General features: G+C 38.4%; 1 protein-coding gene across 3 annotated transcripts in view; it reads left to right on the top strand.

The window, feature by feature from the left end:
• Positions 1 to 22,058, top strand: part of smarca2 (SWI/SNF related, matrix associated, actin dependent regulator of chromatin, subfamily a, member 2) — a 98,303-nt gene that overhangs the window by 13,587 nt on the left and 62,658 nt on the right. For all 3 annotated transcript variants that reach the window (XM_052097740.1, XM_052097733.1, XM_052097747.1), the window contains exons 10-22: positions 943 to 1,113; positions 1,496 to 1,546; positions 1,672 to 1,802; positions 6,591 to 6,648; positions 6,883 to 6,983; positions 9,209 to 9,347; positions 12,545 to 12,708; positions 13,374 to 13,440; positions 13,564 to 13,674; positions 14,022 to 14,264; positions 14,366 to 14,479; positions 18,445 to 18,552; positions 18,647 to 18,733. In XM_052097740.1, the coding sequence (XP_051953700.1) occupies positions 943 to 1,113; positions 1,496 to 1,546; positions 1,672 to 1,802; positions 6,591 to 6,648; positions 6,883 to 6,983; positions 9,209 to 9,347; positions 12,545 to 12,708; positions 13,374 to 13,440; positions 13,564 to 13,674; positions 14,022 to 14,264; positions 14,366 to 14,479; positions 18,445 to 18,552; positions 18,647 to 18,733 (1,545 nt within the window). The remainder of the gene's footprint in view (positions 1 to 942; positions 1,114 to 1,495; positions 1,547 to 1,671; positions 1,803 to 6,590; positions 6,649 to 6,882; positions 6,984 to 9,208; positions 9,348 to 12,544; positions 12,709 to 13,373; positions 13,441 to 13,563; positions 13,675 to 14,021; positions 14,265 to 14,365; positions 14,480 to 18,444; positions 18,553 to 18,646; positions 18,734 to 22,058) is intronic.

The raw sequence follows: 22,058 nt of genomic DNA, 5'->3' as shown, positions 1-22,058 counted from the left end.
AAATCGCGCTGATCGGAAAATGTATTTGCAGTTCAAGTCGAACACACATAATGTCAGATGTGAAATGTGCTGAGCGCACTTACTGCATTATGTACTGAATGCTTTTTGAAAGCAATGTTAAAAATGCTCATTTTAAAGTTTGTAAAACTAGTTATTCATATGACAGTATGTAGTTACAAAATTTGCTACAGAATTTTAAAGATAATATATAATATAGTAGGAAAAAACATTAAAACCTATTTTTATAAAACATACAAATATTACAACAAAAACTAAATCCTTTAGGACAGGGTTTTATCAACCTGTCAAATTAATAGTAATTCAACCTTGAAAAACATGTCTTGAGATCTCTTACTTTTTTCCATTTTGTTGTTTTGTGTTGTGTTAATGTCCCCATATAGATTAAAAAGCCATTGCTAAATATCAGACAGAATGCAGCTCCTGTCAAAATGCTATTTCTCTGTTTTCACTGTAAAAAATCTCATTCACATAACTTTTCGTGATCAAAATGAAGGCACGCAACAGATTGAAAGTGTGCAATGATTTTCAGACGGCAATCACTAAAATTGCGCTTGACATAACACTCCTTACACAACCCTGTAAATGCAGATACAGGGTTTCCATTAAAGAGGAAATGGCATGTAATTTGATTTGTTGAAAATAATAATCTGTCCACAGATGCAGGGCACTTATGTAATTGAAGTTTATTTACATGTACTATATGTTTTGATTCCATGTCTTGTAAAATACACTATATGTGTCGTGAAGCACATGACTTAAGTCCTTAAATAGGCATCTCCTTAGAAAAAGTTTTGAAACCACTACTGTTGGAAATAATGGTATAATGACTTGCACTTAAATTCCACCTTTCACAGCTCCGCCTATAGAATAGATGTTCTTTAAAGGTTCTCACAGGTTCTCTGTGTTTATTCCCTGATGTAGGCTGAGGATGAAGAAGGTTACAGGAAGCTAATTGACCAGAAGAAGGACAAGCGTCTGGCTTACCTCCTTCAACAGACAGATGAATATGTGGCCAATCTGACAGAACTTGTCTATGAGCATAAGGCCGCTCAGGCTGCTAAGGAGAAGAAGAGGAAGAGAAAGAAGAAGAAGGTGTGAGGCTGCATGTCTATAAAAAAAATAAATAATGCTTACATGGTCCACATCCTCAAGTTTCATGTAGTATAATTCAACACGTTTAATTCTCTTCAGTTCATTTTAATTTACCCCACTGTGGTTCTTGTAAATCGTATTTTTCTGCGCTCACTTAAGCAAGTCAGTTTAGGAAATGCTCGCTATCATCAAACAGTCAAACATTCAATAATCTTTCATTCCTGTTCAGCACATTTAATTCCCTTCAGTTCATTTTAATTTACCCCACTGTGGTTCTTGTAAATCTCATATTTCTACGCTCACTTATGCAGGTCAGTTTAGGAAATGCTCGTGATCATCAAACATTCAATACTTGTTCATTCCTGTCATATTTAACTTTCAGAAGGAAGCTGTTGATGACGAAGCAATGGTAGCTATCGGGCCCGATGGAGAGGTAAGTGAATTGCAGTGAAAATTAAGCCACGTAGATGTGTGTCCCTCTGGTAAAAGCTTACTCTTTCTAATTTAATCTAACACAGGTCGTCACGGAAAACCTGCTTTGTTTATTTATTCCCACAGCCCATAGATGAGAGCAGCCAGATGAGTGAGCTGCCAGTCAAAGTCATTCAGACTGAGACTGGGAAAGTGCTACAGGGGACAGATGCCCCCAACTCTAGTCAGTTAGAGGCCTGGCTCGAGATGAACCCTGGGTAAGATGTCCTCACATTGCACCTTATCAGTGCCTGTTAATGTCCTCACATTGCACCTTATCAGTGCCTGTTAATGTAAAATACTTCTTGACAGAAATCCACTGAGGATATGGCCAATTTTTTGGATCAAGCTGTAAATGCAGCAATGAGCCATGTGTTTACAGGAGTGGGTGGTATAGGAAATAACGAAAGGGTTCTATCCAACACAGAACGCAAATACAAAGCGAAAAAACAAAAAAAAAGAAAAAAAACACCAAAAAGGGAGATACAATGTAAGACAGTTAGAAAATTAACTTTATCAAAGGATTTCCAGATTTTATGAAATAAGTCACTCCTGTTTCTCATTGAATACAGTGAGGAAAATAAGTATTTGAACACCCTGCTATTTTGCAAGTTCTCCCACTTGGAAATCATGGAGGGGTCTGAAATTGTCATCGTAGGTTCATGTCCACTGTGAGAGACATAATCTAAAAAAAAAAATCCAGAAATCACAATGTATGATTTTTTAACTATTTATTTGTATGATACAGCTGCAAATAAGTATTTGAACACCTGTCTATCAGCTAGAATTCTGACCCTCAAAGACCTGTTAGTCTGCCTTTAAAATGTCCACCTCCACTCCATTTATTATCCTAAATTAGATGCACCTGTTTGAGGTCGATTAGCTGCATAAAGACACCTGTCCACCCCATACAATCAGTAAGAATCCAACTACTAACATGGCCAAGACCAAAGAGCTGTCCAAAGACACTAGAGACAAAATTGTACACCTCCACAAGGCTGGAAAGGGCTACGGGGAAATTGCCAAGCAGCTTGGTGAAAAAAGGTCCACTGTTGGAGCAATCATTAGAAAATGGAAGAAGCTAAACATGACTGTCAATCTCCCTCAGACTGGGGCTCCATGCAAGATCTCACCTCGTGGGGTCTCAATGATCCTAAGAAAGGTGAGAAATCAGCCCAGAACTACACGGGAGGAGCTGGTCAATGACCTGAAAAGAGCTGGGACCACCGCTTCCAAGGTTACTGTTGGTAATACACTAAGACGCCATGGTTTGAAATCATGCATGGCACGGAAGGTTCCCCTGCTTAAACCAGCACATGTCAAGGCCCGTCTTAAGTTTGCCAATGACCATTTGGACGATCCAGAGGAGTCATGGGAGAAAGTCATGTGGTCAGATGAGACCAAAATAGAACTTTTTGGTCATAATTCCACTAACCGTGTTTGGAGGACGAAGAATGATGAGTACCATCCCAAGAACACCATCCCTACTGTGAAGCATGGGGGTGGTAGCATCATGCTTTGGGGGTGTTTTTCTGCACATGGGACAGGGCTACTGCACTGTATTAAGGAGAGGATGACCGGGGCCATGTATTGCGAGATTTTGGGGAACAACCTCCTTCCCTCAGTTAGAGCATTGAAGATGGGTCGAGGCTGGGTCTTCCAACATGACAATGACCCGAAGCACACAGCCAGGATAACCAAGGAGTGGCTCTGTAAGAAGCATATCAAGGTTCTGGCGTGGCCTAGCCAGTCTCCAGACCTATACCCAATAGAGAATCTTTGGAGGGAGCTCAAACTCCTTGTTTCTCAGCGACAGCCCAGAAACCTGACTGATCTAGAGAAGATCTGTGTGGAGGAGTGGGCCAAAATCCCTCCTGCAGTGTGTGCAAACCTGGTGAAAAACTACAGGAAACGTTTGACCTCTGTAATTGCAAACAAAGGCTACTGTACCAAATATTAACATTGATTTTCTCAGGTGTTCAAATACTTATTTGCAGCTGTATCATACAAATAAATAGTTTAAAAATCATACATTGTGATTTCTGGATTTGTTTTTTTAGATTATGTCTCTCACAGTGGACATGCACCTACGATGACAATTTCAGACCCCTCCATGATTTCTAAGTGGGAGAACTTGCAAAATAGCAGGGTGTTCAAATACTTATTTTCCTCACTGTATGTGATATGTGATCTTCTCTAAGGGTACACAGCTGCAAATCTCCGACAACCACAATCCAATTGGCACATCAGTGTCTGCTTTCCATTTCAAAGCAATACATTTTTTAGCTATTATTAACAACATTTCAGTAAGCTTAATAGCTTGTCTGTTTCGGAGGTTAGAGTTGGTAAAATTGCCTAATAAACACACCTCTGGATCCATTGGAAAATCAGTTCCATGAATCCGTGATATACTATCGCATACTTGCACCCAAAACACCTTAACTTTAGGACACAACCAGGTAGAGTGCAAAAATGTTCCTTCTTCTGTACCACATCTGAAGCAGAGGGGTGAAATACTGTTGTTAAATTTATGTAATCTAAATGGAGTGTAGTAGAGCTGGTGTAAAAAATTAAACTGAATTAATCTATACCTAGAATTCAAGGTTGAGGTGACCCCATCTTTACATAATTGATCCCACAGGTCCCCATCTATTCTTACCCCCAAATCCTGTTCCCATCTCCTTCTGGATTTATCTGGGTCATGTAAAGGCTGATTTGAGATTAGAGCTTCATATATTCTAGAGATTGTTTTATATAGTGGTTTATCAGAATAACAGAGTTGCTCATTTTTAATACTGAGGAGTAGGGGTGGGTGGTATGACTGAAATCTCATATCATGGCATGAATAATTGTATATCTATCTAAGTAACGGTATTTGTGACAATACAGTTTTACCATGCTGTAATGCCTTTTTTAATATACTGTAATCCAGTTAATTAAATCCTTTACAAATGGGAGTAGGCCTGTTGCAATTATTAAATAACCATCTGATCACAGTTATTTGAGACAACCGCGATTATTGGGTATTCAAATTCCTATCATATTTTAATGCCCAAATAAGAGAATTTTAAGAGAGTATACTGTCTAAATGCTAAGAACAGTGCATTTGTGTGTCATTCAGTTGAACTTTGAGTCCGAGCATCACTGAGCCGTACTGAGGAGGTCAACAAGCTCCTGCCCTAAAGAGCGCATGAAACGCTCCGATGCACGTGCTGTCAGAAGAGGCTCATGCCAAACTCCCGCGAAAATATAAACGAACAAGTATACATTTTGATAGTGAATGCAAAGCACTCTGGTTTCACTTTAAACGATCATGTAATGGCAAATGTTCCTGGTTCATACACACAGTGTTAATGACACAGTAACAAAGAGGAGACGTACACTTACTCTATTTCTGTGGAGTGATAAAATGATGAAACGAAATCTCAAATGTTTTGCTTCATGACAAATAAGGGCTTGTGCATGGGTTTAGTCAGAGCATTAAAATAATGTGTGAAATTGAAGAAATTAGAAAATAAATGTTTTATTATTGCATAATATAATAAAATATATATAAAAATGTCATTTTATTTAAAAAAAAAATTATAAAATATACCGTATGTGTTTAAAAAACAAGTGTAAATTTAAAAACCAAAGTTGACCAAAAAGAGAGATATATTTTAAGTATTTAGAAAGATTTTGATATTCAAAACATAATTTTTTCATGTCATTCTTCATGTCAAGATTTAAAGCCTTAAAAGGAAATCATAATTTATTCCTATTTTTTTATTTATATATTTCAGTTAACTATGTAAAAATGACTTCTTAAGGTGTATGGAGCACACATGCAGGAAAAAAGCATGCCTTAAAAAATATGACAATTTATTTGACAATTAATCGTGAAGGCCCATAATGAGACAATTAATCGTCACAGCCCCAAAACAGACAATTAATCATCATAATCGCAATTATTTGTTTGACAGTTAATCTTTGGCCAAATTTTATAATCGTGACAGGCCTAAATGGGAGGTAATTTATGTCATTTGATTATTTTCTGTTTTATTTGGAGGAAAAACAAAAGATACAATTATTGAGAACAAATGTCTGATTAGTCTGACATCTGTGAACAAGCAGCTGCTTCTCATGATATAGACAAACACTTAAAGGAATAGTTCACCCAAAAATAATAATAATATAATCAACTTCATGTTGTTCAAATCCTTTCACTTTCTCTTTTCCAGGGAACACAAAAAAGGAGATGTTTAGCAGAATATTTGGCCAATCTCCTACGTTTTCATTTAATATTTTTTCAATTAAATGAAAAAATGAATGGAAAAAAGAATGTTGTGTTTGGAACGTCATGAGGGTGAATAAATGTTTTGTATTGGTTTCAACGGTATCGGTGCTGTGTTTTGGAAAGAGGGGGCATGGCTAAATCAACAGCTCGGTCTCGTGGATGTTAGAATGGCTAAAATCACCTACAGCACCTTTAATTTGAGAAAAAAAAAAACAGTAGAACATTAGATATGTTGGTATATTAAATATATAGATGAAATGAGTGACATTCGTAGCCATTTTAAATGGATATACATACACCTGGGATGGTGTGCATGCACATTAATCGAATTCTACTATGTGGCAAGTTGTTATGTTGCTTGGCATACATAAACAACCTTCAGTTTCACTATCAGACAGATACGCTATCATTGTGTACATTGAGGCTTCAAAACTGAATCTCTCCCATTATAATTAATGAAGCTGTCTAAGCTGAAAGCACACAGTAGGTTTTCAGTTTGGTGTTGGATTTTTTAAATTGCTCCAGGAATATAACACAGTAGTACAAATGACATAGGAGAATATATACTAGATGACACCTTTTTATTGTTGGATAGTAAATACTGTCATACCGCCTGGCCCTACTGTGGAGAAAGCTTTAATAACAAACACCTTGTTTAAACTTGTGTTGTCAATAAACTCGTAAAAGACTTTCAAGTGTTTACTAGTGGATTATTCCCTTTTAAATACAGCTATGAAGTCGCTCCACGATCAGACAGCGAAGAGAGTGGCTCGGAATTTGAAGAGGAGGTGAGTGTCCTCTTATTTCTGCTTTAAGTATTGACAGCTGCTTGGAGTGGGAATGAGTCATAAATAACGCACACGTTATTTATTTTTTTCTTCTCTGTCTCTGTAAAGCCTTTCCCATGTTGTATATTCAGACTCAGCCTTAGTGGGTCCTTTCTTGTCAGCATATTCCACAATGCTATGTTACTCGAGCAATCACAATGCATTAAATGAACATAATCCACTAATGAATTTTAGGATGGAGACGAGGCGTTATCAAGAGCTGAATCAGAAGAGAAGAAAGTCATCAATCCCAACAGTGATGAAGTGTCTGAAACAGCAGCCAAGCACATCATAGAGTATGTTGCCTTTTCTCACTTCAAAGCAAAAAATGTCTTATTGAGCTAGAGTGCAAGAAAAGTAGGGAGCCCAGACCATAGGGTGTTGATAGCTGTTATGTGTCCTTGTTTTTTCCTTTTTTTCCCCTTCCTCTTGTTTCATCTCAGCTGCCCTGTTAGATAGCTCATTAGATACAGTGCCTAAAATGTACTTTTTGACACAGCTGCCAATGGCGGGTGAGTTAAGATAATTTATAGGCCATAAATATTTCTTACTGGCCATGAAATTGTATTTTGCTTTATTATTCTGAAGCCAATTTATACATGCTTTTGGTGCTTGGCAAGCATTCATTTTTTTACCCTGATTATTTTCATTTAGGGCTGCCAATAGATAAAAGTAATTAATGGCAATTAATCTCATATTTATTTATTTTTGGAATTAATGCAATTAATCTCACATCTAACAAAGCACTCATTGGGCACCTGATTTGGTACACATGTGCACCTGCTCGTTCATGCAAATATCTTATCATTCAGTCACGTACAGGTAACAGTAATAAAAGCATGCAGATATGCGTGCCAAACAGGGTGGTTACAGTCTCGAGGGTTTACAGAAAATGGTGTGAAAAATTAGAAACACCCAGTAAGCAGCAGTTCTGTTGGTGAAAAGGCCTTGCTAATGAGAGAAGTCAGAGGAGAATAGCTAGACTGGTTCAAGCTGACAGAAAGCCAACAGTTACTGAAATAACAGCAGTGCTATGCAGAAGAGTGTCCCTGAATGCGCAGCATGCTGAACCATGAAGTGGATTTGCTATAGCAGCAAAAGTGCACATTTCTGTCAGCTAAGAGCAGGAAATTGAGGCTTGAGTGGGCATATGCTCACCAAAAGATTGAAATGATGAATCCCAATTTCTGCTCCGACATGCAGATGGTGTAGACAGAATTTGGTGGAAACAACAGGAATCGATGGATCCATTCTTCCTTGTCTCAGTGCCAATTGATCATCATGCATCAGGCAGCAAGAAAGATATAAACAGGGATGAGAATCTCAGTGAATATGAATATACAATAAAGAATGTTTCCAGCAACTTGTTGAATGCTGAGGGCAGAGAGGTCCTACCCAGTTCTAGAAAGGTTTACCTAATTATTATTTTCCTGTTGAACTTGACATATTGTGAGTCAAATTGTCAAACTCTTTCATTTAAACCATATTGGCGGATGCTGGAATAGCAAAGATAGCACAAGGCCCCCCCCCCCCCCACACACACAGCTTTCAGATGCTCATTCCAATACCACACATTTACTTCAGTTTTACAGGATTGCACCCATTCTAAGTTCCATGGTGGGAGATGGATGTTATGTTCAGTACAGTCCTGTACAGTTTATTGTAAATTTAAATGTAATCATTTGGGTTTTGGACATTGGTCTCTTTTGAACCATTGCATGATTTTTACCTCTTTAACATTTTAACATTGATCATTGTTGATGATTTAAAAAAATTCTAAAATGTAATGTTAAACTGCCTATTTCACAAATATCACAATACAGTCAAAATGAATATGTTAATCAAAATGTTGTATTATATAATTAAGCAGGCAATATATTTTTTTTATATATGGATAAAATATATTTGCATCAAATGATCAACGTTACACATATCTACTTAAAATGTATATGTGTAATTTGTTTGAATGTGTTCTTGTATCCCATCATAATATGCATAATATGCTGATTACAACAGCATGTAAGCCATTTGTACAGGTAGATTTATTTCACCTACAACTGTAAATCTGGCGATATTAAAACATTCCTCCTTTTGCTTGGGCGGCCCTTACAGTCCAACACAGCAACATTGGCTCAACCAATGGTGTGAGTTTTAGGCGTGACTATCTGTTTTTACAACCAATGGAAAATGGGGAATATGTTTGAAAACAGTGATTAGTTTTAAAATCCTGCTTGATGACGCTAGTGGCGCAAAAATCACACACTTTATGTTTAATCTCACACGTTATATTAACTTTGACAGCCTAATTATTACATATTTTACTATTAATATATATTATGTTTTATTGTGGTGTTTTGGTTGATCTTTTGCATCCTAGTTTGTCAGCTGTCTTGTACAGTACATCTTTTTGTTATTTAGTTATAGGCAGAGAGTAGTTCTATGCTTCATGAGTTTGGAAATCTACCACATTAAATGTATAGACCTGATTGATCACCATACACTTCCTGGTTGTATTGTGCAGGTCTGCTAAGCAGGATGTGGATGATGAGTACAGTGTTCAGACCAGCTCCCAGTCTTACTATGGTGTAGCCCACGCGGTCATAGAGAAAGTGGATAAACAGTCCACCCTTCTTATTAATGGAACACTCAAACAGTACCAGGTAAACCAAGCTCTGAAACAGTTGTACAAAATCTACACAAATACATTATACATACTTTCCATCTTTTTCACAGATTTTCCATTCAAATCTTCATTTGAACAATCTCGATATTGATTCATAAATCCCAAGATCGATCTTTTACTTTGTGCAACTCTCTACTACTATGAGAGGAAATCACTCGCATTTGCAACAAAATCTCGCTCTATGTGACTAAAATTTATATATTTGGCAACTGGCTGGTAAATGTTTACATTGCACTCACCAGTAATTGTGTAGTATATTGGTGGAGGATTCAACAGCGAGATCCAGCACTGCATGTTGAGAGTAAAAGTTGTTCCTCATGTCCAAAGACGAGATCCACACGACCCATTTGTCATTGAATAATGTCTCTTTTAATACCCTTTCTGTTCTCTACAGTCTTTTGTTGATCAAAAAAAAAAAAAAAAAAACATTTAATTCTAATCATTCATGGCAGAGATGATTATACCTAGTTAGAAAGTCCCCTGTATAATTTTTTTTTTTTTAGTTTTTCTGTATAATTACAGCTTTGACTAATTTTTTGAAAGTCTTTAACATTCTCTAAACTGTAAGTGCAATTGTCACAACTGTTTTATGGGACATCACAACTCTATAGCTTGTCTGAAATATGTAGGAACTCAATCAAAACATTTAGTCCGTAAATTGGCCAGTGCCACTAAAATGAAAAAAATATTTGTCATCGTGTGAGCCGTTCTGGTCAAAATGGTGAAAAGTTTTTATTGTACTATACTTGACAATGTTTCAATGTCAGTTGTGTCTAGCTGAATGCTATTGTGTATCACACTGAGCTTTTTAGATTCCGATTTGAACAGTAGATAAAATTTTACTGTAGTACACTGAAAAATGATATGCACATTTGCATGTATGCAGTAAATGTAGTTTTGTAGCTATGTGTTATGTGTAAACAGGAAATTCACATTTGCATGTCCATTTTTACACATTTCTTACATGTGAAGTCATATATAGTGAATAGAAAAAAATAAAAATAAAAATAAAAAAACAACAACCCCCGCAACATTGAAAAATGTACAGTTTTTCTGTAAAAAAAAACAATAAATTGTACCTCCTCACAGTACGTAATATTGCAAGTTCCCATCTGGTGGACATCCTGTCGCTCTTGTTGGTCTGGCCAGAGATTTAGCAGACATCACAAACATTCCATGTCATAGATATTTATGGAATATACATGTGTGTCTGACAGATTTTGATAATTGAATGGATCATTTTGCATGTGATGGCTGACATGATGAAAGAATGTTTAGAACTTGTGAAGAGTATGACAATTTCACTGAGAATCAACTCATCGGTTTTGATCAGCAAGCATGTGCATTTAGTTATTGTGCAAATTGTAGACAGTTGTACTTACTCTTTTGCACACGTGCCAAAACACTTGCAATTAGTTTAAATGAATAAGAAATTCTAATCTGGTGTAGGGCTGCCCACTAATAGTCGACCAAATCTTGGTCGACCAAGTTTTGATTGGTTGGTCGCAGAAAAAAAAAAGCACCACAGGAAACCGACGAACCATTACCGCTGGTTGGATGCTAGATTGTACTATGGGATAATTTATGTTAAGCAGGATTAGGGTTAAGCCTACACAATAAATCAAGAAACCTTGATTTCAAACTTTGAACTTTATTTTTTATTTATTTTAACAAAAAATTCTAATGAAACTGGAAAAAAAATTAAGTGTAATGAAGATTTGCTTCAGTGATTTTGCTTTGAAAACGTAAATAATGAATTTAAAAAATGAAAAACATTTCTAAATTCAAATTGCACTCCAAACTAAATGAAAAAGCAAAAGTTAAAGAAAAAGAGATCCATTTTATATATATAAGTAACCATCTTTCCATTTACTGTCTAAACATGTAGGTGGAAAATTACTTACACAAATGAAGACATAAAATGTAAAAATAATCATTATAATGATGATAATAATCACTGAAATATAAATTGCTGTTCGAGATGAATGTGTTTTTGTATCATGTTTTAATCACAGATATTTAGGCTGCAGAGTTGCGTTCACAATGAACAGCTCTGTGGAAATAAAGCAAACTTAACTCAAACCTCCTGAGCTGAGATGTCTGGGATAATTTGCAGCACTCATAGATGATACTGTTCTTGCAAAATATAAATTCAGAAGACAGAAACAAAGAAAGAGTGAGAACCTTTTACTTGCACATGTTCCACGAGACTGCACGCCTCCATACAAACAGCGTGTCATACATGCGCATAGACGGCTTTTCTGTCATCTGTTCTTAATAATATAATTAAGTGTTTCTTCAAGCGTGTGTCTACAGGCAAATAATTTTTAATATTAATTTGATAATAATAATAGCCTAATAATAATAATAATTTAATACATTCATGGAAAAATTTGCCAAATATCGTCTTGACATCGTCAAAGACATCAGCTATTGGCGATCACTCTGACCATTGTTGCTCCCTGAGATCATCATGCAGCCCTATTTGGCCGGGGCAGCCCTAATCTGGTGTGAACGAGAAACTAATCAGAGATTTGAACTTATTGTTTTGAAAAAAAGAATTCTCATTCGAGAACTGAGCCAAAGCTGAGAGAGATTTTCTATCATATGGAATCAAAAGAGTCATTATAACTGAAATATACCCATATGAATTGATATGGAATCGAAATCGGAATAAAATCGAATTGTAAGCTTGTGAATCAGAATTGAAACGAATCGGGAAATCTGTATACCCAGCCCTACAGATAGGTATGTTGGTTTAAATATTTAAAGGGATTTATTTATTTTTTAGAAATGGAAGAGGTTGCAGGAAAGAAAACAGAAAGGAAATATCAAAAATGGAGTGTCTAGAATTGAAGCTGTTATCACTTTTGGGGCAGTAATGGATTTAGATATTCAAAAGAAGAAAACAGGTCTCTTATCTCCCAATTTTTTTAACCCCATCTGATTCCTGGGGAGTTACAAAAAAAACCTCAGGCAGACTGTTTAAGCCTTTGATAGAACTATGTCAGCATTAGTGATTCATGCTTTGATTCCACTCACCAGGTGTAAAACCCCAATTGGGTCTATTGTCCCATGTTATTCAGTGAAATGTTGTAGAATCCATCTCCTCAGTTATCAGTTTGTGATTCTTTTAGTATTTTACCACAAAATAACACCAGCCTTTTTGTTCAGATCCAAGGGCTGGAATGGATGGTGTCTCTATACAACAACAACCTGAATGGTATTCTCGCTGATGAGATGGGTCTGGGGAAGACCATTCAAACTATTGCCCTGATTACATATCTGATGGAATACAAGAGGCTCAATGGGCCATACCTCATCATCGTACCACTCTCGTAAGTCCAACAAACAAGCTGTGAATAGCAGGATGTGTAATGAGGTTTGCTGTCTAAGAGGATTTACAGCTTAATGGCTTCATTAAGTAAACTAAACAGTGTTACACACAGTTCAGTTGACAGTTAATGACTGAAAACACTAGTGATAGTGATTTGGGATTTTAGGTTTAAGAGGTGACATATGGCACTTCTACAGGTAGCTGAATAAACATCATATCGATCATGCATGTCTAGTTGATTGGTTGAATTAAATAGATTCTTTGATGGTAGAACATCACATAATATTATTTGTGTAGTCAGGGTTGGTGTCTCATTTTCTCAAATGAAATGGCATATATTTAGATGGCTATAGCCTATCATTATCCACCACTAATGTCGCAGAAATGTCTTGTCTGAAAGCCTCAATTTAACATGGTGAATCCTCCACACAATGACCCTCAGCAATACAAGTGCCACATTTTTGCTAAAGTTATTGTGATTAATTTGTGGATGGGGTGGAAATCTCTTCAAACTGCCTTACCTCACATCCATCATTAGCTTTGGCCCACAATCACACGAACACATATTATTTAGAGGGATGACTTCAATTAGAGTTAAGACGTTTATTCCATAAGTGGGTTCTGGTATAAATGACAATATTGATTTTTGTCCCTCTTTTTCCACAGAACTTTGTCCAACTGGGTTTATGAGCTGGACAAGTGGTCACCAAGTATTGTGAAAATTGCCTACAAGGTAAGGATTGATGTTGTTCTCAGTATATTTTGTCTTATTGTGGACTGTATAATATTATGATGAAATATAGCATAAAGCTAATGAAATCAGAGCCAATAACTGTTCTGTTCTAATTTTTCAAAGGGCACACCGTCCATGCGGAGGTCTTTGGTGCCACAGCTCCGTAGTGGGAAGTTCAATGTTCTTCTTACTACCTACGAGTACATCATCAAAGACAAGCAGATTCTCGCCAAGGTAAAGCTCACTCATCACAAAGCACATGATTGTAGAAAAAGCTGCACATTTTTGCACCTAAAGAGATAATTCACCCAAATATAGATTCTGTCATCATTTACACACCCTTTTGTTGTTCTATCCAAACCTGTATGTGTTTCTTTCATGGAACATGAAAGGAGATGTTAGACAAAAAGACAGCCGCAGTCAACATTCATGACTGAGGCTAACTTGCTGTTTAACATCTCCTTGTGTGTTCCACAGAAGAAAGTAAGTAATTCAGGTTTGGAACAACTATAGGGTTGTGTAATGATGAGATCATTTTCACTTTTGTTTAAACTATACTTTTAATTCTCAATCCCTCCCAGATTCGCTGGAAATATATGATTGTGGATGAAGGCCACCGCATGAAGAATCATCACTGCAAGCTCACGCAGGTGTTGAACACTCACTATGTCGCTCCCAGGAGGCTGTTGCTCACGGGAACCCCACTGCAAAATAAGCTACCTGAGCTCTGGGCCCTGCTCAACTTCCTTTTGCCCACCATCTTCAAAAGCTGCAGCACCTTTGAGCAGTGGTTCAATGCTCCCTTTGCAATGACAGGAGAGAGGGTAGACTATTACTGCATATTTCTCAATGTAAAATTTGCCTGGCTGTTTTATACTTGATTCTGAAGCTTTATGAGCTTAATCTTTCTGTTGATGTTTGTTAGGTGGATCTAAATGAAGAGGAGACCATCCTTATCATTCGTCGTTTGCACAAGGTATTGCGTCCTTTCCTGCTACGTAGACTGAAGAAAGAGGTGGAGTCTCAGTTGCCAGAAAAGGTAAGGACCTTGTATACACTTAAATAATTTGTATTAGATTGCAGAGGTGATAGTGAATGATAAGATAAGCCTATTATAAAGGAAATACCAGTGCTTGCAAGGCAGCAAATGAATAGTGTTAATTGTTTTGGTAAGCTTAGGTTTTAGGCTTTGGTTCTACTGCAGTGAAATGCGGCATGAGAGCCACTCTGCCAGTGTCATCTTATTTACAGTTGGCTGCACACAATAATCAACACATTGTCACTGTTGTTATGACCCCATCCAGGGTGAGGCCATCACATAAACTTGAACACAGAATTGTTTTTATTTTTATCTTTTATTTACAACACAACAGGTGGAAGCACAAATTCAGAGTTGAGCAAAGGCCAAAACAACAAACAACACCAAACTAATTCCAGAACAAACAACTACATTTCCTAACAAAGAACAGACAAATAAAATACAACAAATAACCTAACAGCCAAACTAATCAAAATCAAGAGATACCTCTTATTCCTACCCAAAATGTATTAGATATTTACAATATGCAGTAAAAAAAATGTGGTTGACATCCACATCAGCCAACACACAAACACAAAAAAACTGTAATTATAAAAACAGTAATAACAACAGGCACAACAAAGCAAGCAACAACAGCACACTAGCATAACAAGCTTTATTAACAGCATTGGCAACAACAGGAAGTCTCAGCTCAGTATGCAAACAGATGTAAGAAATAATACCAATCACAATTTGGTATGCATATAATGATGATGTAATTACTGTCAACTACATCTTGAACATGCTGAACATTATATCAGTTATGTCAATCATGGAATATTTTCAGGTATTAAACTTAATTGCTTAATTGCGACACATCAATGAAATTGACCAGAATTTATAGCCTCTGCTGGTGACTTCATTGGATGCACCTGTAGCAGGGCTATAAATAGATGCATCACAGGTGCATCGTCAGATCTTTTGACTTCAGATCACTCTGTGTGTGTTGAAGCTTCATGAGCCTGTCAGAAACTTTCTACTTTTCTCTGTTAGTAGTTAGATTTTGTAAGGCAGTGCGCAGAAACCTTTCTCTTTTTTAAAAGAAAAGAAAATGACTGAAAGACAGAGCAAGCGGTGTGTGTTCCCTTGTTTACACTCTATGGCTGATAGGGACACACACCAGTTTTGTTTTGTATGTTTTGGGGAAGAGCATGCTGCTCTTGCGTTGGGGCGGGGCGGGTGCGAGCATTGCGATCTGTTCTCAGTCAAAATGCTTCACACTCGTCTTGCTTACTTCCGAGAGTCAGCGCCCACACTTCCAACTTGGGGCTCTCGTATGGATCTGGCTGAGGAGCGAGAGACGGGTCCGTCCCTATCGCTCGCTCTCTCCCCAGATCCAGCTGGTCCTTCCCGTGATCCTAAAGCGCACTCCGGCACCTCTTTGGTTCATGAGGGGGACCATGAATCTCTTGAGTCTGCGGACTTCGAGTTACTCACCTCCGAGCATTCCGGGCATGATAATAAATCATCGGAGGAATTACTCGAGGTGATTACTCGTGTGGCGGCCAGGCTTCAATTAGACTGGCCATGACAACAAGAGACCCCCAAACGCTCCAAGTTGGAGGACAGATTTCTGTCTGGTGGCCAATGGAAGGGAACGCCTCATCAGTCCCTTCCCTTCTTTGATGACCTCCATGACGAGCTCTCTCTTTCATGGAGGAAACCTTATACTTACTGTGCCTTTGACATCGATATATTCGACTATTGTGGGTGCTGAGGCACGGGGGCATTCGGTGATGCCGCCGGTTGAAGAGACACTTGCGGGTTATCTCTCGCCTGGCTCGGCATCATCGTTAAAAAGACCCACTCTCCCCACAAAGCCATGCAGGACCACCTCCACGCTTGTGGGCAAGGCTTATCAGGCAGCAGGTCAGTCTGGTGCTGCCCTGCACACTATGGCAGTGTTACAGGCGTACCAGGCTGATCTGCTGAAGGACCTGAGTGCGGGCACCACGGTCAACGAGGAGGCATTCTCCGAGCTTTGTCAAGCCATGGATCTGTCTCTCCGCGCAACCAAGCAGACGGCCCGTGCCATTGGCTGGTCTATGTCTGCTTTAGTCAGCATGGAGAGACAGTTTTCCTTCTCGATGCCCCAGTTTCGCATTCTGGCTTATTTTTTGATGCTATGAATGTAGTTATCACCAGGTTCCAGGAGGTGAAAAATCTCGAGGAAGCCTTCGTGCAATTCCTTCCTCGCCACGCTCAGGGGGAGGGGCTGTCGGCCACCCAGCCCCGCCCCAGTCCTTCTTGAAGGGAGGCTCAGAATCAAAGCTTGGTAAGTCGTGCTCCCCCTCGTAGAGACTGGGGACCGGCTCGTCGCCCTCTGCAGCCCCGAAGCAAGACCTCGGGGCAGTCATTTTTAAGAGGAAAAAACCCTGACGGTCTTGCACCCAGCTTTGTGGGGGTAGCCCCCCTCGGGACAGGGCGCATGTATCATCCACTTCGACCCTCCCGATACCCCCATGAAACCTCTCCATTCCCGCTGCCTCTGGTGTTTCGGGAGTTAGAGGCTTCCAGCGAAATGTTAGGTGTACCGTTGCTTCCTGCCTTAGTCCAGGACACGGAACACCCGACATCCCCTCAACAGGAAGTGTCAAAATTAATACCCATCTCAGAGAACCTGGAAGCATGGAAACTTCTGCCAGGTATTTCTATGTGGATCCTAAGAACAGTAGAAAAAGCCTACAGAATTCAATTTGTTCACCATCCTCCGCATTTCAACGGCGTTGTTTCCACTACCGTGAAACTGCCCCGCACATTCAAAGAAATGCATGGAAAATGCAGCACTGGCTCCTGTGCGATTCCGGGGCATCTGTATTCTGAATTACATAGACAACTGGCTGACACTAGCACGAATACTAGGTGTCATGGCATCTGCGTCCTCGGTGATCCCTTTGGGCCTTCTGCACATGAGAACGTTTCAGTTTCAGCCAGGGGATTTCATCCAAGGGCCAGTCCCCTGAGGCCAATAAGGGTTACGCGTCGCGCGCTTCATACCCTTTCTATGTGGTTCAGACCCTGGTTCCTTACTTTGGGTCTAGGTGCGTCTTGCCATCGCAAGTTGCTAATGACAGACGTCTCCCTGACGGACTGGGGAGCGGTCTAAAGTGGTCGTCCAGCTCAAGGGGAATGGGAGGGTCATCAGCTCGATTGGCACATCAACTGCCTCGACTTGATGGCTGTATTTCTGGCCCTGAAATACTTTTGGTCGCCAGTGTAAACGTAATCCATAAAACTCCAATGGTTACATCCATGTCTTCAGAAGTGATATGATAGGTGTGGGTGAGAAACAGATCAATATTTAACTCCATTTGGGCTTAGATCAATATTTGACATCCATTTGGTTCTTTCCTGGGCGTATGCATGAAGAATGTGAATCACCAAAAACACAACAAGAAGAATGTGAAAGTGAAAGTTTAAGTGGAGATTGACTGGGCAGGGAGGAGAATTTATAAAAAATAATTGACTTAAATATTGATCTGTTTCACATCCACACCTATCAAATTGTTTCTGATTTAACCACTGGAGTCATATGGATTACTTTTATGCTGACCTATATGATTTTTGGAGCTTCAACATTTTGCCACCCATTCACTTGCAATGTATGGACCGAAATAGCTGTGAAATTCTTCTAAAAATCTTTGTTTGTCTTCTGCTGAAGAAAGAAAGTCATACACATCCAGGATGGCATAAATGATGAGAGAATTTTAATTTTTGGGTGAACTATTCCTTCAACTTGTTTTGAACCTGGATTATTCCTTTAATTAGAACAAACCCCAGAATAAATTAGAACAAACCAGAATGTTTGAAGAATAACAATAACTGCCTTGCAAGCACTGTAATAACAAATGTTTTCTCTCCATCTATTTTAAACTTATGCAATGCATATGTATCATACTTATGCATTGAGTGTTCTTTTGTTACAGGTGGAGTATGTCATCAAATGTGACATGTCAGCAATTCAGAAGGTGCTTTATAGGCACATGCAGGGCAAAGGCATCCTGCTCACTGATGGCTCAGAGAAAGACAAGAAGGTAAAGCCAGAGGCTGTGTGCCAACCCAACATCACACTGCTGTTTAAATACGAGCAGCTGTTCAGAGTTTTACCTTCACATGTTTCATCCTCAGGGTAAAGGAGGAGCCAAGACCTTAATGAACACCATCATGCAGCTGAAGAAGATCTGTAATCATCCCTACATGTTTCAGCACATCGAGGTATCAACATGTGTGTCAGTACACTGAAGTATCAAACTTTGAACTTTACAATAAGGTTTTATAGGTTAGTATTAGTTTAACATGAAATAACAATGAGCAATCCTTTTACAGCACATGCAGGGCATTTCTGCAAATACTAATACATTTTTAACTTTAAAAGATGTATACACTGACTTAGCACTTTATTAGGAACATCTGTACACCTACTTATTCATATGATTATCTAACCAGCCAATTGTGTGGCAGCAGTGCAATGCATAAAATCAAGCAGATATGGGTCAGGAATTTCAGTTAATGGTTCATATTAACCATCAGAATGGAGAAAAAAAATTGATCTCAGGGATTTTTGTGTGAGTATTTTCATGCAGTTTCTAGAGTTTACTCAGAATGGTGCGAAAAAAACAAAATATCCAGTGTGGATGGAAATGCCTTGTTGATGAGAGAGGTCAATGGATATTTACCAGACTGGTTCAAGCTGACAGAAAGGCTATGGTAATAAATAACTACTCTCCAATTTTAGTGAGCAGAATAGCATCTCAGAACACACAACATGTCGAACCTTGAGGACCTTGGGCTACAACAGCAGAAGACCATGTCTGGCATTTATTAGGACCATATTGTTCCTAATAAAGTGCTCAGTGAGTGTACATAAGCATTGATTAATACAATATAAACTAACATTACCCACTTTCCAATATTACATTTGTAAATGTTAGAACCAGGGTTTTTAACTAGGGGTCTTTGGGCCCTTGAGAATCTCTGAAGGTATTTTGAAGCAATTTGAGTAAATATAAGAGGACTATTTTAAAGTCTATTATAAGAGCCACATTTTCTGCTGCCAGGTGGTGGTGCTAAGACCATAACCCAAAATAGTCACTTCCATGTGATAAGCCCCAAAGACTAAACATACATCAAATCTTTTATCTAAATCACACATTGCACACACAATATATGAGACACTTTCTGTTTCCCATTTTTCACCATTAATAGAATGCTTTTGAAAGTTTTGATATTGCATGTTTTCCTTTGTACTCCTGGCACAAATAAACAAATTGCTCTTTGGTCAATTTTGACCCTTTAATAAAAAGTTTATCGACGTGGACAGGTGGCTTCTTTACATTTATCTATGATTGGGAAGGTTAATGTTATTAAAATTAATTGTATTCCAAAATTCAACTACCTGCTACAGTCTCTCTTAGTAGATGTCCCCCTCTCTTATTTCAAGTAATTTGAATAGTGAAGTCCTTCATTTGGAATGGTAAACGTCCCAGATTACATTTCAGTAAGTTGCATAGGCTGTTTACCAAAGGTGGGCTAGGCCTACCCAAGATTTTGTATTATTATAATGCATTCAGTTTCAGACATTTGGCTCAGTGGTCACTTCCACCTGAGAGAGCCGCTCCCTGGTTTTGTATTGAACAGGAAATTCTTGGCCCTATTTCACCATTGCAAAGCCTTTCTATCAAAATAATCTGAAAAGTTAAGTTACACCCATCATATCGCATTTGCACTCGGTATGGAAAAAAGTGTCCAGAGTGTTTAATTCAGACATTTTATTTAAATGTTGCCTCGAGCATATGGCTGAACCTTAAATTATGTATTAATAAGTTCCCTTTCTGCTGGTCAGATTGGATTGTGAAGGAGGTTAATACACTCAGTGACCTATATGAGAATGGAGTTTTGAGTGCCTTTGAAAATTTGGTTCAACATTTTGGGATTCCCAGATCTCAGATCTTTAGGTATTTACGGCTGTGCTACCTGCTCTGTACTATTTTTGGGCGTAGCATACACCCCCCTAAAGCGTCAGATACTCTAGAAGTGGTGATTACTGCTTTTGGAAAAGGTCATGAGGCATCAGTGTACCCTGCTAATTCAGAGTCTGGTGAACAGAGCTTTAATTTCTGTGTAGAGATTATGGGAGAAAGATTTAAACTTGGTTTTGGAGGAAGGAGTGTGGGCTAGGATTCAAAATATTGTCAAGTCTGCATCTAGAGATGCAAGGGTGCACCTTATACAATTCATTTTACATAGATTCTATTGGACACCCTTTAGATTGTATAGGCTTGGTCTTAAAGACACACCCACCTGCTAGCGATGCCAATCAGAAGATGGAGACACAACTCGTGTTTATTGTGGTGTGTTAAGATCCAAGACTTTGTATTTTAGGAGATGGGGCGGTCATCAATATAGGAGATAAACACATACAAAATTGGGTTCTAACCAATGTCATGATCGGCAGACAAATAGTTTTTAGGGGATGGAAGTTGGATGGAGTGCCCTCATTTTAAGAATGGTGCACGGAAATGGGGAGAGTGGCGGCTTTCAAGGAAGCGTCATGTAGAAGGCTGGGAATTTGGGATTCATTTGATGGAAAATGGGGCAGCCAATTGGCATTTTTGAATGCCCTTTTACACATTTTTTTAATGTTTTTTTTTTTTGTATAATCATGTGTGACAACAGGGATGTTGTTGAGGGTCAGGGTAAGTTTGGGGATTGGGAGGGGTAATAGTGGGGTTAAATGTTGATTCTGTATATGTATTTTTTTTTCTTCTTTTGTTGTCTATATGAATCAATAAAAAATGTTAATCACATAAAAGTATAGAGACTGCAATATTCAAAAAATCCAAAATGACTGACTTCCTGTTGGGTGGAGCTTATAACTATAATTATGAAAGTTGTTCGGCTTGAGGAGAACTATATATGTAACAATTTTGGTGACTGTAGGTGAAAATGGGGGATGCTACAGAGGCCGTCTTACATGCTCATTTTAAAGGGAGTGCTAAGGAGTACCCCCCACACACACACACACACGCCCATGTGTGAACTTTTGCCCAGTCCTAATGGCCGATGAATTTCATGAAATTCAAGTGCCTCAGAAACACCCAAATATAGGGTGAAAGGAATAATTAATGCATTGTTATTTATATATATATAGTAATAGCTTCATCAATGTGATCAGCCCCCATTACCAAACATGCAGCTGAATTTGAAACAAAATCACACAATGCACACAGAAGATATAAGACACTTCCCGTTTACCATTTTTCTCCACAAATGTATTGCTTCACCGTGGCGACACCTTTCAAAATATCAAAAATCCAATTTATTATCTATAGTGTCTTTTGATGATGTTGCACATATTTGGTGCCTGTCACATGAATCTCCTAGAAGGAGTATTTAAAATGGTCGTCCAATTTGGATTTCCTGAAAATCGCAGGCTCTGTATTTTGAAATTCTCCTTTTAGGGGATTCATGTGACAGGCATTTCCTTTTGGGCAGAGCTTATAACTGTGAGAATGAAAGTTGTTCAGCTTGATGAGAACTA

The sequence above is a fragment of the Xyrauchen texanus genome, chromosome 3, assembly GCF_025860055.1.
Source record: "Xyrauchen texanus isolate HMW12.3.18 chromosome 3, RBS_HiC_50CHRs, whole genome shotgun sequence".
NCBI lineage: Eukaryota > Metazoa > Chordata > Actinopteri > Cypriniformes > Catostomidae > Xyrauchen > Xyrauchen texanus.
Note: the sequence above shows the minus strand (reverse complement) of the source record. Positions and strands in the feature narration are given on the sequence as shown.